This window comes from Biomphalaria glabrata, chromosome 10, assembly GCF_947242115.1.
Source record: "Biomphalaria glabrata chromosome 10, xgBioGlab47.1, whole genome shotgun sequence".
NCBI lineage: Eukaryota > Metazoa > Mollusca > Gastropoda > Planorbidae > Biomphalaria > Biomphalaria glabrata.
The window spans coordinates 14648929-14673975 of NC_074720.1; the positions used below are offsets into that span (position 1 = coordinate 14648929).

The window sequence follows — 25047 nt, forward strand, 5'->3', positions numbered from 1 at the left end:
GAATACCTACAAACATATATTGCATTAATACTTACTGGGGATTTCCATCAAAGATGAGTACCAGTACACCAAGTGCATTGATGTTTACTTGGGATTTCCATCAAAGATGAGTACAAGTGTTATTGAGATTTTTTTGAAATAAGGACTAAGTGTTGTCACATTGTGCCCTATTTTTTCATTCACAAAAATATTGTTGAGTGTACTTTCAAGCTAACCTGAGATTGGGACAGTCTGTGAGTCTTTTTCCATTAAGCAAGCTCAGAGTAGATTACATTATCTTGGATTATTTTTACATTCATCCTGTAACCTGACATGGTGGATCAACATAAGAATGCCTGAACCAATACCACTTTATTAACTATGCTGTGCTACCATATGATTATTACAAAAGGTCTTTATAAGAACACAGAATATTTTTTCAGCATGCATAAAAAGAAAAGAAAATGTAAAGTAAAATGTAAACCTTTAGTCTTAGCACAGTTGTTAGTTGTACAGTGTTGGTTCCAGACCCACACTTTTTTAAATCACATTTATAGATCTACATAGTTTTACAAGAAAATAAAGAAAAAAAAAAGTTTAATTTTTAATTGCAATTACACTTGCAAGTAAAGGGCAACACTCTATGGCTACGTATGCAATTCTATCATGCCATAATTATAATTGTAACTCAGTTCCTAATGTGAGTAGGATATTTTATTTTAAGTATAGATTTTGAGAGTCCAGACTTTGTAAATTTATGTATAAGGACGTCTGTCTGTAGTCACTCAATGAGCTCTGTGTGTTGTAGCCTATCTGTTCTGTTTTGTGGAAATTTGCTGTTTTTAATCGAAGAAATTTAAGAGACCTTGTAAAAAATGTAATCAAAAGGAATTTCCAATACGGATCAATGAAGCACCCTTAAGGAGAGGCTATTTAAAAAATTAAGCAGTTATTTCTCTTGCGGTGAAACTAGGTCGTCGAATTATGACATGCAGGTCTGAAGCGGTACAACTAAATATCGCAACAATAGGCTGTAAAGATCTAGAATCTAGTAATGTTGTCTTTTAAATAAGGCATTGCAACAAGTAGCTATTTTAAAGTACAACAAAAATTATTGCTTTGCTAGCATATTTAAATGTCAGATTGATCTGATTCTAGATCTATTTCTTCATAATCATATCATTTTGTTTAATGCTCTAAAATCCACTGTAGCCTACATATGACATAGGATCAACTTGAATTTAACTCAATATCGTAGGCTTGTTTACGTATCCTCAATGGCAACGTGTCAAAAAAAAAAAAAGTGAAGCGAATACAAACACGGTGTGTAGGGCTAGCACACTGTGCACTCGCTTTAGATAAGCTACACTATCTCGCTGTTCAATATGGCCACTAGGTGGGGTATTTGTGGCGCTGGTAAAATTTCTTTAGACTTCTGCATGTGCATTAAATCACTGCCTTCAGAGGATCACCAGGTTTGGCATAGTTAAAGAATTTAGTGTAAGCCATAAAATGCGTTTGGTTTTTTACGGTAACATGCGTGCTAAAACGACGCCATAACACCGTGATAAAAGCAGTAGTTTAATGGCACGTGGAAAAGCTGCTAATGCAAATAAATCTGGCACCCTGATATCCGCGCATTGATTTGTTCACATGTAAAACAAAAGCCAAATAAATTTACGGTGCTTTTTCGTTGTGGCCGCATAAATGACAGCCAGGCCAAAATACAATGTGTGTTACCGGTACCTACATAAAAAATATGACTTAGAATGTATTCCAGGACCATCCTCAGCACTGCTATAGTCTTCTTTTAGCTTTAAATTACATACGTAGAGTCTACTAGACCTATATGTCTAAACCTACTAATGAGCAGCTGAGAAAGGGATATGCGACAAACGGACAAACGTGTTGTCAACAGTCAAAAGCCTTACCAACATATTTTGATACACCCTTCAATATGAACCCCCCTCCTCTCTCTCTCTTTCTCTCTCTCAGCATTTTATGGCATAGGCCTATATAGTCATTCATAGATCCACATTACCATAACCCTAAAAAGTAAAAAGCCTATCTCATCACGGTTATTGTCTTTCATTTGGTGCCACTGACCTATATACAAATATATAGGTTTGTGGCCAATCAATGCACTCTATGGCACTTCCATCCATGATGCACTCAATTAAAACAATCAGGTGCTGAACGTGGTTGTCGAAGTCTTCGCGGAGTGCAAGAAATAACGATGATGCACGATGAATTATGCGTAAAAAAATATATTTAAATGTCTAAAAGACGCACGGTGTACATCGAACTCGTTGTTCTCAAGGGGGGCACGTTTTGAAGCCATAAAGAAACGTTTTGCTTTGACTGCTTGGTGTCGTTCAGCTGAGCAATCATGTGTGCACGCTTTATTTGAGTTTAGCTCCACGTGTACCTACCTGCTAAGCCAGGTAACCCAGCATGTAAAGTGAGGCCTATAGTACCTTCCCTAACAAAAACCTATGGTCATACATTAAGTCTAAGAAAATGGAAGCAACAGGCTTAGCGCCATTAATAAGATGAACATTACATAATGATAATGAAACTAAAGCAAACATCCTAAACAAATACTTTGCATCAGCATTCTCAGCCCCAGGAGACAAAGACATATTACTTAATTTGAACCAAGTAGACAACATAAAAGATATAGTAGTACAAGAAAATGGAACCCAAAAACTATTAGCCAACACCAAACCAAATAAAGCGTCTGGACCTGATGGTATTCCAGCTAGATTACTCAAAGAACTAAGCAATGTGCTAGCCCCGGTGTTCAAAATACTCTTTCAGGCATCGCTTAACCAGGGCACAGTACCAAAAAACTGGAAAGAAGCTAATGTCACCACCCTGTTTAAAAAAGGAGAAAAATCTGACCCAGGAAACTACAGACCAGTATCACTAACCAGCATCACATGTAAAATCCTAGAACACATAATATGTAGCAACATCATAAACCACTTAGACAAACATAATGTCCTCACCCCATACCAACATGGCTTTAGGAAATATAGATCATGTGAAACATGACTAATAGGACTAATTGATGATTTTTCAAAAGGTTTAGATAATAGTGAACAAACAGATGCTATCTTACTAGATTTTTCCAAGGCTTTTGACAAAGTTCACCACCATAGTTTGCTTAAAAAATTAAAATATTTCGGCATTAATGGTCCATTGCATCAGTGGATTAAAGATTTTCTGATAGGGAGAGAACAAACTGTAATAATAAATGGCTCTAAATCAACACCGATAACAGTAAACTCAGGTGTACCTCAAGGAACAGTCTTAGGTCCACTACTATTTTTAATTTACATAAATGGTTTACCAAATTGCATTACTTCAGGAACAAAAGTCAGATTATTTGCAGACGATTGCATAATATATAGAACAATAAAAACAACACAAGACACAGATATTTTACAAAGAGAATTAGATGAATTACAGAAGTGGGAATCAAATTGGAGCATGTCTTTTCACCCAGAAAAATTTCAGTTGTTAAGAGTAACAAAAAAAAAACTAAAACAAATTAATTCCACTTATCTTATTGATGGACGCAAAATACCTAGGTGTTATAGGCCTAATAAATGAAAAACTGTCATGGAATCCACATATTGATGAAACTATAAAAAAAAAAAAAATAAAACAAAGCACTATGGTTTATTAAAAGAAATTTCTATAAATCAAATAAGAACATAATACTAAAATGTTATTTAACCTTGGTTAGGCAATTATAGAATATGCTTCCTCCATTTGGGACCCCTCAACTCAAGAAAACATTAAGAAACTGGAACAGACACTAAATAGAGCAGTGAGATTCATAACAAATTCATACACACTTGACTAGAGTAACACCTTTAGTAAAATCACTAAATTTAGAAAGCCTTCAGGACAGAAGGCTCAAAAGTAAAGTAGCAATCATACATAAAACACTGAACCATAATCTTCAAATACAAAAACAAAATTTAATAAAATACTCTGAAAGACACAAAGATAAAGGCACATTCCTTGCCCCATATGCAAGGACAAATTTGTAAAAACACTCCTTCTTCCCTAGTGCTATTAGAGCATGGAATGGGTTGCCTGAGCTAGCCAGGAAAACCAGTGACTTGGCTGAATTTAAGTCATTGGTTAATATGCATGACTAAATGCATGACGCGTAGGACGTAATCATCTTCTTTTTTGAAGTAACGTCTGTATTATATAAGATAAGATAAGATAATGTTACTTCTACGCAGGGCCGGATTTAAGAATGTGGAGACCCATTGGCAGGGATTTTTGTAGAGAACCTTACAGTTTTTCGAAAGTTTTAATCCAAACCCACTTTATTAGTAATACTTATGTCTAGAACCATACCGTCTTTTTTTTTAAATATTTAATATGCATATTTTGGTTTAAATGAATGTATATTTGGGGTCTGCGAACTGCCGTAAATCTGGACCTGCTTTTCTATAACGAGCACGCTACAAGCGGACACTTCTTAACCGCTACAGTGTTTCCAACAGTAAGATTTAAAGTATTCGGTAAAAAGGCGAAAAAAAATATTTAAAAAAAAATGCCAAAAAAAAAAAAATGCTGACCGTCGAAATATTTATCCATTTTCACTCTTGTGGTGGACCCTTTTTTTGTTGAGGACCCTGGGCAGTAGCCCCTCCTGCCTCCCTTAAATCCTGCCCTGCTTCTACGTACTCACTTGCGTTCTGGGAGTGCTGGGGTGACGCAGTCCCGATTAAATACCCTCCGCATCAGTGTATCAAAAAACATGCTTCACAAATTGTTTCATTCAGCGTTTCTTCTCGCCACTTATCTGTTTGCTTTAAGAATTTATCTTCATTGAAATATTTGTTATCACGTCTCAATGTGTGTTCAAAACATCGCACGTTTTTGTTGTTTACAAAGAAAAGATCCTTCTATTTGTCTACCAGTTATATAAATTTCGAAGCTTTATACACACACAGAAATATTCTACTGCATTTACTTTAAGGTCTTAGTCTTTTTGGCCCAGCAAGTGATGAAAATGTCAAAAATGTAAACATATATTTTACATCTTGTTACCCCTGCTTTGGTACTTTTGGCATCTTTTAATAGCCATTGAATTCTAAAAGTGCTTTACTGCGAAGCTAGAACGAAACACAAATTTAGACGCCAACTGCAGAACAAGATAGGATGATCCTAACAATGGAGCTGAGATGCTACAGAAAGATCCCAGGCATCCTACAAAGACCCCATCACAAAAGAAGAGATTAAAAACAGGATTACGACGACAACAGGGCCCCACGGTGACCTGCCAACTACTGTCGAAAAACGCACACATCGCTTACCATCGCTTTCTCTGTCTGTTTCTTCATTCTTTTTCCTTGTACTGTTCCCCAAAGGACCTTGTGATATTGCCATAAAGATTGCGTTTTTTTGATAGAAAGCAGATCATCGTGGGTCCGATCGCTGAACTAATCTTGTCTCTAATCTTTTCGTTTGTGATGCGGTCTTTGGACGTGATACCTAGAATCTTTCTGTAGCATTTCAATTCCATTTCTTTGATTTTCCTCTCTAGTTCAGCAGTCAGTGTCCAAGATTCGCAAGCATATAGGAATGTGGCCATGACCAAGAAGCGTATTAGTCGGATTTTAGTGTCGAGGGTTATGCCTTTGTCTTTCCATATTGTTTTGAGTTTTGCAAGTGCTGCTGTGGACTGAACAATTCGGGCCAGTAGTTCACGTTTGGTTTCTTTATCTGAGACAATAGCTTCGAGATATTTGTCAGCCTTTCATTTCCAATACTGATGTCCCTTTTAAAGCCCCGTTGGCTATTGGTTAAGATTTGTGGGGGTTTTTTTTGTTGTTTTTTTTTACATTGATTTGCATTCCATATGCTGTGGTAGTCTATGCAAATCGCCATGTTAGCTAGTTCTTAAAATTCGGGCCAGACCATCTGGCCCATTCGCGATGCGCAAGCTAGTAATTCTAATTCCTTCAATGCTTACAGTACCTTCATAGCCCTCAAAAGCATCTTCCATTATCCTTTCAAGTAAGATATTGAGAAAGTGTGTGAAATTAGGCAGCTGTGATTGGAAACCAGTTCCCAATAATTGATCAGCAAATTGGTTTAGACTTACAATTTTACTGAGCACACTGACACTTATAAAACTTTTTGTTTATGACTGTTTTTAGATTTAGACTCAAATGAGTAAATGTTATTATCATTATTAAATACGCATTTTAACTCTCATTTTTTTAACGCATTAACGGGACAGATAGTTGCTGTGGCAGCTAGAGACAAAGGGAGAGCCGAAGACTTTGCCTCAAGATTTGGCATTCCAAAGAGTTATGGGTCCTACGAAGAGCTAGCGGAAAATCCGGATGTTGGTACGTTGATTCAGATTGTCGTGGTTATATCGTCTAGGTCAGTGATTCCCAAACTGCGAACCATATCTGACCCTCGACTATTTATATAAATAACCAACTCTTCTAAATACGTTCTTTTTTCAATCATTATATTATCGTAACTGTATAAAATCCTGTTTCAGATATTGTGTATATAGGCACCATACACACCCAGCATGTCCAGAACAGTTTGCTGTTTATCAATGCTGGGAAGCACGTGCTTTGTGAGAAACCAATGGCGCTCACTCTAGAAGGATGTCAGAAAGTCCTTGCGGCGGCCAAAAGCAAAGGTGTTTTCTTCGCTGAAGTAAGTAAATTTAAAAAAAGACATTTTATTCGAAGAAAAAGGATTTAATCCTTTAACTAAGTAGGCCTAAACATTAAAAAAAAAACATATTTATTGGACTTAAATAAATAGAATTTTAAAAATTATTTTCTTCACTTGTAGGGACCTAAATGGGCACATTTTTGGAATTAAAAAAAAAAAAAAATCGAATTATTAACAAACAAAAATATTTCTCATACAAAACAAAATCTTTTCAACTTTATTGTACTTGTTGCCTTACTTGTTGCTTTGTGAATTTGTGCGTCTGTGTTCAATATATTTATTTATTAAATAAAAATCGCAGACCTATAGGCTATGTATTATAACATATTTTTATTTGCTGCTTCCATGGATATTTTTTTTTTAACTTTAACTCACAAAAAAAACAAAAAACTTTTAAAGATTTTGTTTTTGAGGTCTTTCTATATCTAGATCTAACTTTGCTTTATCGCGAGGCACGTTGTAGATTCTATCATGTTTGCTGTAATATATATATATATATATATATATATATATATATATATATTTATATATATATATATATATATATATAGAGAGAGAGAGAGAGAGAGAGAGAGAGAGAGAGAGAGAGAGGCCTATATATTCGTCTATATTATTTTCGGTCATAATCTTTTTAATCTTTTAAAGGCATTTTGGAGCCGTTATTTCCCGGCGTACAAATTTATTCAAGAACACCTCAAGTCTGAGGCGATAGGTGACGTGGTTATGGTAGAAGCAACATTCGCCGTTCCCATTGTGCACGTCCAAAGATTATACGACCTTGAACTCGGTGGAGGTGGACTGATGGACATTGGCTGCTACACTGTCCAGGCAGCTAACTTAATCTTCAAAGACAAACCCGAGATGATCGTTGCTCATGGAAGCAAGACAGAGACAGGTGTGTTAAGTGGCTAATTTATTCGATATCGCTTTCAACACCTTCTCTTAAACCTCTTTACAAAATCACTCTTTTTCCCGAAATATCTGCTTGACTTCCTACATATACCAACAAACTTCAACTATAGACATGAAATAGTATTACATATATATATATATATATATATATATATATATATATATATATATATATATATATATATATATATATATATATATATATATAATGACGCCAGGGCCAGTAGCGCTTTTGGACGCCTTCAGGCGAAAGTTTGGCGGAACAACTCGCTCCGCCTGCCTACAAAAATCAATGTCTACCAGGCAGTGGTTCTCTCAACCCTTCTATATGGATCTGAGACATGGTTACTATACAGAAAACAACTAAGACTTCTTGAGCGCTTCCCCCAAAGATGCTTGCGCTCCATCATGGACATACAGTGGCAAGACCGCACTACAAACAGCGATGTCATTGCGAACGCCGTTATGGACAGTATAGAGGGACTTCTTATGGTCCGACAGTTACGCTGGGTAGGGCACCTATCCCTTATGGGAGACGAACGTATTCCAAAGGCAGTCTTTTTTGGTGAGCTAAAAGGTGGTCGACGTAACAGAGGCGCCCCACGGAAACGTTTCAAAGACAAGCTTAGGCGTCAACTTTCCTTGGCTGACATAGAAGAGAGCACCTGGTTGCATGCGGCCTCAGAACGAGACAGCTAGAGATCACTCACAAGGGCCGCGGGATACACATTTGAGACCAAAATAAAATCCGCTGCCGAGGACAAACGCAGACGGCGAAAGGAAAATCTAAATCAACCATCTGCGGACAACGGTTAAGCTTGCCTTGGGTGTGGCAAAATATGTAGGTCACAGCTGGGGCTGCGCAGCCATGGGAAATACTGCACTCCTCACTAATCTTCGGACTCGAAGACAAGCCTTATTTTAAATATATATATATATATATATATATATATATATATATATATATATATATATATATATATATATATATATATATATATATATATATATATATATGCGACATAACACATATTCATGAATTCATCATGAAATCGCTGGAACCACAGAACGGATTTGCATGACATTTTGTAAACAGGTTCCTCTTTTCTCTAAGGTGTTCACTAAGAAGCCTAGAAGTCTATGAATTGTCAGAAATTGTATGTAGGATAAACTGGGGGGGGGGGGGGGATAAGTTAAACAAAACTGGCCAGTTAAACAATGGGCGTAGCCGGTGGACGTAAACAAATACTAGTAGACGTAAACAAATAACCATATTCTGTTGGAGGCTTGTGTGGACAGTATAGAAGCACTACTTAACATTCGATAGCTGCGCTGGGTCAGACACTTATCCCGCGTGGGGGACGACCCCATGCCAAAAGCGATCTTTGTTGGCGAGCGTAAAGGAGGACAGCGAAATAGGGGTGCCCCCGTAAGTGCAATATAGATAAACTATGGCGCCATTTTGCCCTCGTTGGCATGGAGGAAAATATGTGGCAGCAGATGGCATCTGAAAGTCACAGCTGGAGATCTCTTACGAAGACTACGGGACACACATTTGAGGCCTAGAGAAAAGCCTTTGTAGAGGACAGGCTAAGAAAACGTAAAAAACTCAATTAGATTTCTTGCGTACAACGGCTTTGTCTGCACCAGATGTGGAAGAATATGCAGGTCGCAACGGGGTTTTCGTAGCCATGTGATACACTGCACTCATCGGAATCGAAGTCATTGCCATTATTATTGTTGTAACCCTATTGGCGACGCGATAGGGTTTACTGTGTACGATCAGCTTACATAGGTGACACAGGCAAGCAATACACTTTAGCGTGCTATATCGATGTACAAGGAACATTACTGGTATGAACTTTGCTCGTAAATATCACCCGTGTTATGGACCAGAGACAGAGTGTGTAAGGCAATGCAGTTTAAGACAGGACAGCGAGGAGACCAGGACTGTTAGCCAGCCAAGATGTCGGTCCTGGTGGAGTCCTCAAGTGAAACTTACGAGTCCAGGATGAGATAGAAAGTAGAGTTTAGTACTGCAGTACGGTGATGTGGAGTGTAACATTTGTAGTCAGTTGATTGTGTTGCCAATTATTTCGTATTGGCTATTTTTATTTACTCATTATTAAAGTACCAGATTATTTTGGAACTCGTGTTGTCAAGTTCTTGAGTTAGACGTGTTGTGTATTGAGCAGTGTTTACAGAAGTACTGATTTGGAGAGAGAGAATCGTAACATTGTTATATATATATATCTAAGGTTGGGGGGGGGGAAGCATTATAATGCGGCCCGCTCAAACAAATGTTAAATCAATAGAAACTTAAGAATGTGTCTGTGTATGTTCCCTAGGTGCTGACAAAACAGCCGTAATAACACTGAAATACCCAGGTGATAAGTTTGCAAGTCTGGCCTACTCAATGGAAGCGAGTGGAGGGGCAAACCACTTTACTATCTACGGGACGAAGGGAACTATTGTGGTCAGTTTCAGCACAACATTTCTTTTTAAATAACGTTGTCTGTTTACATCGGTTGGTGATTTTCAATATGTCCAGTCAAATTTAAGTTGGTAATGTCCAATATATCCAATCAAATATAAGTTGTTGATGTGCAATACGTCCAATCAAATATAAGTTGTTGATGTCCAATGTGTCCAATCAAATATAAGTTGGTGATGTCCAATGTGTTCAATCAAATATAAGTTGGTGATGTCCAATCAAGTATAATTTAATGATGTCCAATATGTCCAATCAAATACATTTCTATTATTTTTTAGATTTGGTTTTAAAATTAGAAATAAATCACTTAAATTAAAATTCTTACTCCTTCGACTATGTTATGTATGACTTGAAATATTATTTTCAGATACCGGTATTGTCATTGTTTTGTTAAAGTTAAGTGCTGAAAGACTAATTATGCACCATTGCATATTTTGTTTTACACTTCGACTGTTATGTAAGATGGTTACATACATACTTATTGAATAATCTCTAGATTCCAGACTCTTTTTGGTATCCAACGAGAGTTGTGTTGAAAGATAATGAGGTGAAATATTTCCACTTACCAACAGTGGAGGATCAGGTATGGAAACTTTTAAAATAATAACATAGCCTGACTCCTTGAGTAATTTTGTTTTGCATGATTTCACTTTAGGTAGACAACCAATAGACAGATTTTATTTCTTGATTGTTATGAACATAATAATAATAGAGTGGAAAACCTTGTCCACTTAGTATGGCTTGAATACACTGAATGACTACACAACACACATTTCGTGAAAACATTCTTATGCATAAGTTACAAGCACGTGCAAACATAAGAACGACAACCGATACAGTATATAAGTTTCATACCATTGGTAAATAACATATTCGTGACCTGACCACAATTAGGAGTATGTTAATCTATATTATAAAGTAGAATGTGAGGGGTATGTATGTATGTATGTTACTTATAGACATCAAAACCGCTTGACCAATCTTGATAAAACTAGGCAGGAATGTTCCTTGGGTACCAACTTAGACCTTAGTGAATGTATTGTAGCCCTAAAACAAATGTAAGACCCTCAAAAAAAATAAAGTTGTCCGACTCTATTACAGCTATAGTATTTTATGGATCTAGGCCATGTCTACAATGTTGACATGAGAAAAGATAGAAAGGATTTAGACCTAGATCTAATTTTAAGAAATACACTTTGCGCAGATAGTTTTTTACTTTGACACATGAAAAGACAAAAGAAGATCCATTGATTTCATTATATAATAAAATTAACCTTCAATTTTGTGTTTCAAAAGCATTTTTTACATTAATTAGTTCCTTATATCTGTGATTACAGATTTCCTGACGAACATTCTTTCATTAGACAATTCCGTAATGAATCGCGTACTAAATATTAATTCGTTTAATTGTTTACTTTATAATCCCATCCCTAGATCTAAAACTCTAATTCAACTCTAAGATGATAAAACTTCTCTTCGAACAGATAGTTTTATACTTTAACACATAGACATATTAATTAAAGTCCATTCACTTCATATTTTGATCAAATAAACATTCAAATTTGGTTTTCTAAAGCTACATTCATTTACGAAAGCTGCAAAGCCGAGTTGAGATAGGCCTAGATCTATATTCATTCATGAATCGCGTACTAAAAATTATTTCGTTTAATTGTTCACTTTATAATCCCATTCATTTAACAAAGCTATCGCTCTTTTCGTTTTTAATAGATAAGAATGTATCGACTTCGGGTAAACCCATTTTCTCAAAACTAATTTTATTTTCGTAGCGAAAGAGAAATAACGTGAAAGGATCATTAGCTACGTTTAACATACATCTAAATCCAATCCACTAGATTACCCAAAAGCATTTTTTACATAAATTAGTTCCTGATATCTGTGACTACAGATTTCCTGGCGAACATTATTTCATTCGACATTACCTAATGGTTACACATTAACACATCTCTCTTCTGAGGTCTGAGTCTATTCCTAGGCCTAGGTCTAAAACTCTTACTGAACTCTAAGATGATAAAACTTCTTTTCGCAAAGATAGTTTTATGCTTTAACACATAAACATACTAATTATTGTCCATTCATTTGATATTTTAATCAAATTAACATTCAAATTTGTTTTTCTAAAGCATTTTTAATACATTCGTTCGCTGTTCGCTAAAGCTGCGTAGCCGTGTTGAGATAGGCCTATATTCATTCATGAAAAAAGGTCACGCATGCGCAGCACAGAACTCTAGATTAGTGTAGATTTAGATCTACGTTTACCTCAAGATCTACTTTATACTTTATACACATGAACATACAAAATTTAGTCTATTCATCTCAAATTTTAATCAAATATATGTAGGCCTACAAGCAAATGTTTTAATTTGAAAAAAAAATGGATTTAATTAAGCCTATTAGCTATTTTGATTTGATAGCTTCATTCACACTATTTTTACATTGACACATTCGCTTTACTTATTACATTATTATTTCGTTTAATTGTTTACAAAACACTCTCAGTGACTATATCGACAGTAGTGCGCAAATAAAGACCCGCGGGTCGCGGGTAACATATGTCTAGTCTATACTATAAAGTAGAATGTGAAGTGTATGTATGTGACTTATAGACATCAAAACCGCTTAACCAATCTTGATAAAACTTGGCAGGAATGTTTCTTGGGTACCAACTTAGACCTTAGTATATGTATTGTAGCCCTAAAACAAACTTAAGACCCTAAAAAAAAAAAAAAGTTGTCCGACTCTATTACAGCTATAGTATTTTATGGATCTAGGCCATGTCTACAATGTTGACATGAGAAAAGATCGAAAGGATTTAGACCTAGATCTAATTTTAAGAAATACACTTTGCGCAGATAGATTTTTACTTTGACACATGAAAATACAAAAGAAGATCCATTGATTTCATTATATAATAAAATTAACCGTCAATTTTGTGTTTCAAAAGCATTTTTTTTCATAAATTAGTTCCTTATATCTGTGACTACAGATTTCCTGACGAACATACTTTCATTAGACAATACCGTAATGAATCGCGTACTCAAAATTAATTCGTTTAATTGTTTACTTTATAATCCCATCCCTAGATCTAATACTCTAATTCTACTTTAAGATGATAACGCTTCTCTTCGCACAGATAGTTTTATACTTTAACACATGAACATACTAATTATAGTCCATTCATTTCATATTTTGATCAAATAAACATTCAAATTTGGTTTTCTAAAGCATTTTTAAGAGACTACATTCGTTTACGAAAGCTGCGAAGCCGAGTTGAGATAGGCCTAGATCTATATTCATTCATGAATCGCGTACTAAAAATTATTTCGTTTAATTGTTCACTTTATAATCCCATTCATTTAACAAAGCTATCTCTCTTTTCGTTTTTAATAGATATGAATGTATCGGCTTCGGGTAAACCCATTTTCGCAAAACTAATTTTATTTTCGTAGCGAAAGAGAAAAAACTTGAAAGGATCATTAGCTAACTTTAACATACATCTAAATCCAATCCACTAGATTAGTAAACACAAACTTAGACCCGCAGGCCGCGGGTAATGTCAGACTAGTTAAATTATAAATTTTGCCAAATAACTGTGACTGGATCCTAAAACCTTTTTTTTTTTAAAGCACATAGAACTAACAGTTTCTTTTTAAATACATGAACATATAATTATTTACTTTTACAGGATGGCTCATATTACGGAAATGCTCAAGGTTTTGTTTATCAGGCTAAAGGCGTACGAGAGTATCTCAAAGCAGGTAAGACTTTGTTTATTGTTCAAAGGCGGTTTGGAAAAGCTTGGTGTCCAGTTGATTTATAAAATAAATTTCATAGACCATACAGGCTTAAGATTATGGAATTTTTATGAGAGATCAAAACTACTTAGGAACCAGTTCAATTCATAGATTTTAGACCATCTTGCACCTGCATTTCCCATGTTTCAGTTAGATTTTGTTAAAATAAATAAAAACATGTAGCTGGTCTGGGTTTACAAATAGGCTCTAGTCGAACTATGATATTCAATCAGTGGTATTTATATCGCCTCTTCCAAACCACACTTCTTACTAATTCTTAAGCAAAATTGAAGCATGCAGACGTGAATACCTAAATCTATAATTAATGAAAACTTAATCAACGAAAGAAATAATAATTAAATAACTAGCCCAGAAGATTCAAATTATGCGACTGTGACAGAGTTTTACCAGCAGACGCAGCATGTTTTCCACTTAGGAAACTGACAGTTACGCACGAAGATATTAATATGTGAATAATAACAATAAAGGAGGCGCTGTGGCTGAGCGGTAAAGCGCTTTGCTTCTGAACCGGGCAAACTGGGTACGAATCCTGGTGAAGACTGGATTTTGAGTTTCACCACCAAGCTCTAATGGGTGCCTGACATTAGTTGGGGAAAAAGTAATGGCGGTTGGTCGTTGTGCTGGCCATATGACGCCCTCGTTAATACCGTGGGCCACAGACACAGGTGACCTTTACATCATCTGCCCTATAGATCGCAAAAGGGGAACTTTATTTTTTTTGTACTTAATAACAATAGAAATAGTCTTGTGATATGTGTGGCAGAGAGGCTTAAACTGCTTGGCTACCTATCCAGGGGACTTGGTTACCTATCCAGGGGGCTCAACACCCGACTCAAGTAAAGTTGTTTTTACTGAGCGCCCAAAATGAAGCACTAAAATTTCTTCTTGATACTCCTTTCTCTACTGGTCCAAAACACAGATTGAACGCTCTGAACATGCTGTCAGCATGAAAGTTGCGCTATATAAAAGGGTTTCTTTAAAAGCCTATGTAATATTGAAAATTAAATGCAAAATAAATCAGCAACAAATATACAATTAAATGGATTTCTCAAAAAATTGATTACATTCGAAATCTATCTGATGCATTCTCCCAAAGCTAGCTGCTTTATTTGACCTTTAAGATCACAGCGACCTCGTCTGTTAAGATGTCTGGCTTCTTTTAATAATTAATAAATCTTTTTCTTTGTTGTTTTAACGCTTGGCTTGTTTTATTTAGGCTAATTTACTACCGTATGAAAAGTGTGTGCTTGTTTGAAATGAATCAACCTCCTCTCCTCCTATCACAGGTGTAACTGAGAGCGACGTCATCCCTCACAAGGACAGCGAGACCATTATGTTCATCATGCAAGAGGTTCTCAAACAGCTTGGGGTGAAATACAACTATTCTTGAGACGGGCTTCAGACTAGTCATTTTTATGGGACTTCATTATATGAACGATAACAGACTTCTATTTAAAGCTTTTTTTTTGGTGTGTGTGTGTGTGTGTGCTGAACAAAGTAGCCTACAAGTTTTACAGTTTTACATCTTCTGCACAATGAGTTTTTCTAATGTCATAAGCAAATAACATTAACATTATTTTTAAGAAGTTGTTTTGTTTTTTTAAACATTTGCACTGTTTAGGCCATGTCGTGCTAATGTTTGTAATTAGTACCATTGGATGCTTGTTGTTGAATGTATTTGATTAATCAAAGCATAAATAAGGACAATACATGATTTGAAAATTATTTATGCATTTTTCTACTTTTATTTTGTTTAAATTGTAATAAATTGAAATCTAAAATAAATAGTTAATTGATTTTATATTAATTTAAATTAATTTAATTTAAAAAAGCAGTGTTTCTCAACTTTCTGTGAAAAAAAAAAAAAAGCCATGTTGAGGCCTTTCTCTTGACAGCTAGGGGGTCTGTGGGAGCGCTGAAAGCTCCCCCAGTGGGGTTCGGCAAAAGAGTTTTCTTGCATTCTTCGCTGCAGAAACGCATTCTCCTGACGTCTACAGCTCATTATTCATTCTATTAAAAAAGGACCTTTTGATAATGTTTTACTTGAAAAAAATTCTAATATGAATTTACAGGCCCTTACTAAATTGCAAATACAACCGATTAGTTCTTTGAAAAGATAATATACCCCACATATTTAGATTAAGGCTTAATAATATTTTAATATAATTAATATATATATATATATATATATGAGAAAAAAAAGCAGTGTTTCTCAACCTTCGGAGAAATAAACAAACAAATAAAAAGCAGACATGTTAAGGCCTTACTCTTGACAGCTAATGGGTCTGGGGGAGCGTTGTAATCTGCACCAGTGGGGTTCGGTGCAAAGCCCCAACGCCAAATGCGTTTTCTTGCATTCTTCACTGCAGGAATGCTTTCTCCTGACTTCTAAAGGTCATTTTTCATCCTACTAAAAAACATTTTGTTAATGTTTTACTTAAAAAATATTCTAATATGAATTTACAATGCAAATACAACCGACTGGCTCCTTGAAAAGATAACATACATAAAACATTTAGATTAAGGCGTTGAGGATCGCCGCGGAAAAAAATATTATTCAAAAAAAAAAAAGGTCATTTGTAAGTGATACATTTTGTTCAATAGGCATGTTTGTAACTTTGTTTTGTTACAGAACTAGTATTCAAAGCTCTAAATAAAAATTTCGGAAGTGGTAGGAGAAATTAAGTGGACCAATTAGATTCTACTATAATTTTTTTTATTAATTTTTTTTGCATTTTTAGGATTCAATAATATATCGTGAGTTAAAAGTCCAAAATTTATTTATACAGTAGAAAAATATCAGTATGAGTAAAGATTGGGAAAAGGTGACTAGGAAAATAATATTTGGGTTCAGAACTCATCTCAGCTGTTACTCCTATATTAAAAATTTCGTATGAATTCTAAATTTTCCAAAATAAAGTCTTTCTTAAAATAATTATGTAAATTATGTGCAATTACATAAACTCTGTCGCCATATTTGACTATTCGGTTTTAATTTGACTGGAAAGAGGATGGGGCAGTAGAGTGAAAACGATTAATCCTCGCTCCTTTTTATAATTTATGCTTATGAATGCATTGGGCATTAAAGAATAGTGGTAGGGTGACTCAATATAAAAATTTAATTCATAGCAAATAAAAATTATATTAGTGACAGTTTCTTTTTATTTTGTAATTTCTTAACTAAAATACAAAAAGAAAAAGTATTAGTTTGTCCGATGGGCGGAGGGCGTTTGCTTGGGACGCCCCTCCCATCTGGTACAACCCTTTTTCATTTAAGTTTACTAATTATAAAATTTAGATTAGAGTTTGGTGCGACATTATAAACTAATGGGTTCAGATATCAATATGTAGCTTATTTTATATAAATATTCAACTAATTTTGTTCACAAACTATAATTTTTCCATTAAAAAAAATAGGAACGCCCACCCCCACTCAGAGGGCTAGAGTGGGGAGGGTAGTAGAAGCAATCACCCTTCCCCCCACCAAACCGTATCGGCCAAGATACCAGAAAGGTAGCGACATAGTATAACAAGGTTACAAAGACAGTTTGTGCCGAAACACAACTGAAAATCGGCCCCCGAAGTGGTCCACCCAGGCAGGTAAAAAGGCAGGTTTCAATATTATAAGAATGAAATTCTATCAAAGACATATGACAGAAAATAATGGAGAAAAAAGGTTAACAGATCTCGTGTGGTGCACCAGCGGTCCGGCAGACTAGAGGATAGGTTAAAGTGAATGTCAAGTTTGATGTGAACCTGGTCTAATAGTTGTAAAAGTGGTGTATTTTTATGCATAAGTGATTTTTAAAATTAGATTTTTCGCTTTCAGAAAAGGAAAAAGTAGCATCAGAACTTTGAATGGTCTAAAATATTATGATGTCGGATTTTCATTATCTTTTCCAGTTTACGAGATCTAAACGGGACGGACGGACAGACAGGCCACACAAAACTAATAGCGTATTTTCCCCTTCCGGGGGCCACTAAAAATGATATAGTAATTCAACTAATTTTGTTCACAAACTATGATTTCTAAATAAAAGTAGGACCGCCCCCCACTCAAAGGGCTTAGGCGGGGAAGGCAGTAGATGTATTCGCCCCCCCCCCCAACCCACCCAATCGGCTAACAAGGGAAAGACATAATATAAAGATCGGTTAAAAATATCTATAACAACTTTTAAATATATAGATATTTAATTGATTCTGTTAATAAGCTGTGATTTCTACAAATTAATTGGACCGCCCCCCCACTCGAAAGTTTATGGTGGGGTTTGCGGGTTTGATGGCATTGCCACCTCTCCATCCCCACCCCACCAAATCGGCCAACATACAAGATGGGGAGGGCGAAATAATCTAAAAATTGGTTGAAATATAAATAATTATTTTATATTATTAACATAATTTGTAGACAAATTGTGTGATTTCTTTACTAAAATTCGTCCGCTCCCCCCATTTGACATGAAACTGCCCCCCGCCCCCATATGATTTCACCTTATGATTCCATCCCTTAAAAAACTCCTTTGAATTGGACAGTCATTACTTGTACCTGAATGGGGACCTGTAAGCGTAGCTATACATTGGGACACCAGGATCACGTGATTATGTTCGTCGGTCATCCCGTTCAGTTTGTCTGAATGTTTGCAACTAATGGGACAGGTGGAAAAGAAAAAGAGAACATACAAAGTACATGCAAAGTATATTGGTTTTACTGTCTGATTCAGGGAACCCGTTTTTTGCTCTAATGGCACTAGGAAAGAAGTAGCATTTGTACGAATTGTCACAGCATTAGTGTCTTTCTACTATGAGTAAAACATACATTTAAAAAACGAATGTAATATATTTTAAAACAATTACAGGTGTGAGTGAAGATTAATGTCTCCATCCATGGTCTCCACCATAAAGAGTTGCGCGCCCTAAGGTTAGGGACTCACTGACATATATCACGTTGCTTTAACACCAAGAAATGACAGCGAAGAGTAGAATGCGCCATCTACGGAAACCAGATCCTCACAGCTATAAAACAGTAACGTTCCGTTTGTTTCTTTGATGTGAGTCAGGTTGAGCATACACATTTAGTGCTCAAAATATGGGGTTTGTTACCGCAGGCCACTCAATGAAACAGCTTAGCAATGTTTGCTTGTTTGTTTTACATGTTTCACATGTTCCTTCACTATAAACAATTATAAGACCCCCACTGCCTCGTCAAAAACTCCTGCCAAGCGCATACCTCATGACCATTAAAAGAAGTTGACGCGTTTAAATACTAAGGTTCAAACATAACAAGAGATGAACAATCACTGAAAGAGTTTTGAAAAAAAAAACATGTTTGAGCTTGGCATCCGCCATTATGAGCAAACTGTGGAAAATCTAGAAGAGTAACATTAGATTCCAAGTCAAAATTACAACTGTATTCTCCTCTCCTTTAATTGTCTCTGTACTTCTTTACGGTTTTAAAAGTTGGACACTGAACGCTGAGGCTGAAATAAGAATTCCAGCCTTTGAAAGTAAATGCTACAGAAAAATGCTGGGTATCAAATACCAGGAAAGGAAAACAAATGAGTTTGTAAGTTTACAAGTCAACACTCTGTCTGGCCAACAGGAGGAACTCCACAATACTTTGAAAAGAACAAAGTTGAGCTAGTTCGGTCATATTGTAAAACATGACTCTCTTTCAGAAGTCATCCTTCAAAGAGGGATTTGTTTACGCGATCTGTCACAGCACCCCTACGATGAAAGTCAAGGGGCAGTTGAGTAAAGAACTTGGAGACAGCTTGCTATGAGGTAGCCTAATATTTAATGGACTAATACTAACATCGGAGTAGAAGGATTTTCTAACATAACAACCAGTAACTTTGTCCGTTATTCTCTCTAATATTTTACTGTTTTCGTCACTAAGGAAATACCCAGTTAACCCCAACTTCTACGCGTCTTACTACAAAAGCGATACATGCAGTTTCTCTGTATTTCTCGCAACATTTCTGAACGACTCAGAAACACACACACATACACACATAATCTATGATTCTAAGGCTACTAGACCAATTTCACCAGACTGGCCTGCGCTCTATTATGGCCATAAAATTATACACTACATAACATGTAATGGCATTCTTTCTGTTTAGTACCCGAGCTTTGCCCAAATAGGGTAGATTTCTCCCTGGCCCGTGACCATTAGGAGCCTACATGGGCCTTTGGGAAAAGATTATCGAATCTTATCTTATCTTATATAATACAGACGTTACTTCAAAAAAGAAGATGATTACGTCCTGCGCGTCATGCATTTAGTCATGCATATTAACCAATGACTTAAATTCTGCCTAGTCACTGGTTTTCCTGGCTAGCTCAGGCAACCCATTCCATGCTCTAATAGCACTTTCGTCATTACAAAAATGTTTCCAAAAGAGTTCTGGTAAATATTAACGTTCCTTGACAAATCGTTCAACCGAGCGAGGAACGGTCACCAGACAGGCCTACTTTTTACTAATGTGTAGCCCGCCCATGTGTAGGCCTATTACTATTATGCGATTATTTGTAAACTGAAACTGCACTTAGAATAACTAAAGATACGCGGGCCTACAAATGTATTTTTAGTCTTAATAACTCCTGTTGTTCATTTTGTGTTTTTCTTTCTTATTTATTTATATTTTCTTTATAAATATTTGTCTAAATAAGACATTTTCTACTTTGTTGTACATCTAGTCATACTATCATTCTATAGAATGAGAATCATGACCTACTTTGCCTGAAAACGTCATGTATTCTAGTATTTCTATAGAATGCCTACATTTCGCATGCCGCTAACAGACCTACAAAGAAAAATCTCATTGGGTCAGTGCACTTTTTTATGGAATCGACGGATATGTCACACACACACACACACACACACACACATAAACACACTCAAAATACATTTTTCTAAAATTAAAAACTCACGTCCCCAGAACTTGTCGAAGGGGGGGGGGAGGTGGGCTCATCAAAGTATCGACAATGACGTCACCTTCCCACCCTTTATTTAACCCACACCTGGGTGACAAGTGCGTGCATTCATTCGAGAACAGCAGACTTGAACTCACCCTGTAAGGTCTTCATTTTTTTTCCTTATAGCACGTTGCCTGTTGCATACCTAGTTCTCTACATCTCGGAACTATGGATTGTCTATTGGTACGTATTGTCTTGACCATCTTTAAAAAAATATCTCTAGAATGAAAGTATCAAGCTCATTATTTCTTAATGATAGTCACCAGGGTAGCGTGCTTCAGGCGTGAAGTAGATGTATTATTCAAACTGTTGCATGCATTCCTTAGGAAACATTGAAAAGTATTTGCTAGGAAAACGTGGTCAGATAAGTGGATCTATAATAGCATGCTCCTTGAACAAGAACCAAATAGAAAGAATTTTGTTCAACTTTACAATGTGGTCCGTCTTTTAGTTTTCACAGTAACACTATGTCAAAACAGTTTAGACATTGTTAGGACACTATAGCTGGGTGACTAGGTGAGTTTAGCTAACACATTATTGTATCGTTATAAAATTATAGTTAAATCAGTATACCATATACACTTGTATATACAGTATTTTTGAAACAATAAAGTTAAGACAACTTATTTAAAATTTTACTGTTTAAACAAACAAATTAAGACACCATAGCTCATAATGAATAGTTACAAGGACTACATTTTAGTTACAAGTATATTTAATTACAAGTACATTTAAAGACCACATCACAAAGGAAGAGATTGGAGACAGGGTTACTTCAGCGATTGTAAAAAAAACGTAAAACTAAGACTTTATGACCATATTAAAAGGTCATCGGAGTTTGCAAAGACCTTCCTTCAGGGAACAGTACCAGGAAAAGGAAGAAGAGGCAGGCAGAGAAAGCGATGGGAAGACAACATAAAAGAATGGTTGGGCCTGCCTTGAAAGGCAAAAGACAGAGCAATGGAGAAAGACGGTTGACAAATCTTGTGTGGTGCCCCAACGGTCCAACAGACTAAGGAATAGGTGAAGGTGTGAAGGTGATATCTAATTAACACAATACATGTATAGTTTAACCATCAGGACTAATACTTATACAACACACCCACACACAAACACTTTAAAATTGAGCCACTTAAATGCTTATCAACAATCCGTATTTTTTTTTCAGAAAAAAAAATGTAATGGCTTGTTGACTAGACCATGGAACTATACGACTAGACTAGTAACTAGAATCTCGAATTTTGACAAACACAATACTATAGTCTTTTTTGTTTTTTTTTGTAGTCAAAAGTGGACATTAGAACGGAAATCTGTCAATTAACGGACACAGTCGATTGTTGTTTTTTTTTTTGTTGTTGTTGAGGATAATGAGATACTTTTATCTCTGGCAGAAAACTATAAATAGCTTTTTTTTAAAATATGCAGACTGCTAGTAATGTAAGCAAGTTGTTGTTTTTTTAAGTTGTAGTTTTTTTTTGTGTGCTCATTTTTGCAAAGCAGAATACAATTTCCTAAGCTTTTTCATTTGAAGTTCAATATTTGTAAACAATCATCTACCGGTCCTCCCACAATCCAGCCTAGAAACGACAACCTAGTACACTATACATATAGGTTAACATAACTATAAGTAGCATACTTAGATATTTGACTTATTTCGTTCTCAAATTGCAATTTCTGCACAACAATTAAACCGCCCCCCACCCGATGGCTTAGTTATGGTCGGGGGTGGGGAGGGATAGATAGATGTAATCGTCCCCCCCCACGCCTCATCATAATATAGAATCTGGTTAAAATATAAATAATAAGTATATATTTTAAATAAGGTTAATGATTTTGTACACAATTTTTAAAAAAATCTTTATATACAAATTCGGTCGGTCGAGTGAGGGGGGGGGGACGATCGCCCCTGCCGATCCGCCTTGATCCGCCAGAGTTAACTATACATCGATCTATACCGGGGAAAACATGTTCGTCTTACACTCGGTTACAGTCCGTTTGATGACTAGGCCATAGCTAATTAATAATTACGTTTTGCCTAACAATTGATAAGGCTATAACCTTGTACAGTCGATTTTTATCTTAGTTATCTTCCTTATGTCACTGTCAATGAGTTGTCTGATCTTGAATGCTTATATGAGGAGTAGGATGTTCCTTATTTTGTTCCACAACAGATTTAGGGTACTTGACTTAAGCTACGTAAAAAGACACTTCTATATTGATCCTTATTAGAAATTAATTTTTATTACAATGGCTCTTTTTTTTTTCCAATTAAACGCAACAACAAAATTCTACAAAAGAGAACAGACACACAGAGTTCATGGAATGATAACTCACCGACTACTCACTGACTACTCACTGACTACTCACCGACTACTCACAGACTACTCACCGACTACTCACTGACTACTCACTGACTACTCACAGACTACTCAATGACTACTCACAGACATCTTGATCTTTTCTCTCGTCGACGAGTTGCGTGGATAGAGAGTTAGAAATAAACGAATTTTGTAGCGTTCGGTTCTTGCCTCCCCCACTTCGTAGTTATGATGAAGCGGGGGGGGGGGGCTGTTTTCTTAGAAGACAAAGACTTACAAACGCTACATTAAATATCAAATGTTTAAGTCTTACATTGAAACTTAAGGATGCCTTCTGTCATGTTTCAGAACAAGATGATCCCTGCTTGTTTTCTTATGCTTATCATCCACTGTCTGGCATTGTCTATCAGCGTAGAAGGATTCCCTCGTTCTCGAGACGAGGTCTCCTATAGCGAACTGAAACCAGGCAGAAGTATTACCATTTTGAACCCAGTATTCGAGGAAGACCCCTGGAGCGACCAAGAGCATGCCATCCAAACAAGAAATAACAAACCATCCTCATATCTCTTGGGTGGAGCCCTTGGGAAATGAACCGTGGACATGTAGCAGGATGATTAAAATATCTTAAAAATAAAACGTAATAATATAAAGATTCAAGTTTATGTTTCTTTTGTTTTGGCTTTTAGTTTCTTTTCATAAGATTGATTTCGTTTTCTAGCTAATAATAGTTTTTGCCATTGTTTTAGAGCTTGTATCTGGCAAAAAGCGTTTTTAAAATTTTGACTTCATCTGCATCTGGAAATCAGTTACGCTCAGCAATAGGTCTGTATGCTTACATAAAACTAGTTATTTTTAAACTAAACAGTTATTTGATTATTTTGTTTTAGTAGGTCACCAATGCCTGCTTGTATAAAAGGTATTAGACAAAACTGGTTGGCCGGGACATTCTAGTGTGTGCTGTACTTATGCCATAGGGTAAGGGCACGCCGATTCCTAGTATTTCATTTACAAATAAAGTCAACAAATAATCTCCATTTGGAGTAATTCCGTTTGGCCGATAATTAAAACTGATCACTGATTCATGGCATCCTCTTCAACCCCCCTCACCCGATCTTTTTATATTTTCACAGTAAAAAGTATTTGATACATTTTTATATTAGTTTCTTTTAACGACTTCTTTTTTTCAGAGGTTTATATTTGAACATTTAAACAAATCATTTTTCTAGGACTGAAGTTGATTGAATTAACTTTTTAAGGTTTTAAAAACGGATTAAGTTCGTTTTGAGTAACGATTCACACTATCCTCAGACTGGTCTTACAAAGTGACGCGTGTTTGGCATGCCTATGTCAGAGAGGGGAATTTCTTTTAATAGCAGGTGAATATGTAAATATAAATACGTCTAGAATAACTCTCGATCGTACTTGAGATTTTAGGATTATATACTAAATTATAGTTGGCTAATGTTAGACTAAACTTACAAGTGCCTGCTCTACAGCAGTGCAGACAGTGAATCCACCCAGACCTCACTCTAAACCTCCACAACCTCAAGAAGTAGAAAACGTAAAACAACAAATATGTGTTCCATTTAAATAGACAATTTGTCCTTTATAGAACGGATGACTTTTTGTAACAGCGATTACTTTGCTCTTAATAACTAATGAATGATAGATTTTAAAAAAAGGAGCATTGTCTATCTCCCCAATTCCCCCCCCCCCCATTCTCCCGAAAAGAATCCTGGTTATTAGTGGTTATGCCAATGTATACATTTACACAGAATATATACAATTCTAGTTCGGTGAC

At 35.8% G+C, this 25047-nt stretch overlaps 1 protein-coding gene and 1 long non-coding RNA gene across 3 annotated transcripts; both read left to right on the top strand.

Annotated features, from left to right (window-relative positions):
- The first annotated feature begins 953 nt into the window (after nt 1-953).
- LOC106054392 (trans-1,2-dihydrobenzene-1,2-diol dehydrogenase-like) lies at nt 954-15678 on the top strand. Of its 2 annotated transcripts, none has more exons than XM_056044051.1 (8): nt 954-974; nt 6257-6368; nt 6530-6693; nt 7360-7609; nt 9975-10102; nt 10617-10703; nt 13824-13896; nt 15240-15678. In XM_056044051.1, the coding sequence occupies exons 1-8, from the start codon at nt 969-971 to the stop codon at nt 15341-15343; spliced, it is 924 nt and encodes a 307-aa protein (XP_055900026.1). In that variant the 5' UTR covers nt 954-968; the 3' UTR covers nt 15344-15678. The 2 variants fall into 2 exon arrangements, with proteins under 2 accessions (XP_055900026.1, XP_055900025.1); XM_056044050.1 differs by lacking the exon at nt 954-974 and adding an exon at nt 1275-1454.
- Nucleotides 15679-20912: 5234 nt separating this feature from the next.
- On the top strand, nt 20913-23903 carry LOC106054394 (uncharacterized). The gene is made up of 2 exons (XR_001215411.2): nt 20913-21111; nt 23595-23903. It is a non-coding gene; the product is annotated as an uncharacterized LOC106054394 (long non-coding RNA).
- Nucleotides 23904-25047: the final 1144 nt, after the last annotated feature.

Excerpts from the sequence above, each read along its gene's own strand:
- LOC106054392 (XM_056044050.1), top strand. The coding sequence starts at position 1,365 with ATGGCCACTAGGTGGGGTATTTGTGGCGCTGGTAAAATTTCTTTAGAC. Across the intron at positions 1,455-6,256 it reads TGCCTTCAGAGGATCACCAG|ATAGTTGCTGTGGCAGCTAG; the intron begins GTTTGGCATAGT and ends TTAACGGGACAG. Across the intron at positions 7,610-9,974 it reads TGGAAGCAAGACAGAGACAG|GTGCTGACAAAACAGCCGTA; the intron begins GTGTGTTAAGTG and ends TATGTTCCCTAG.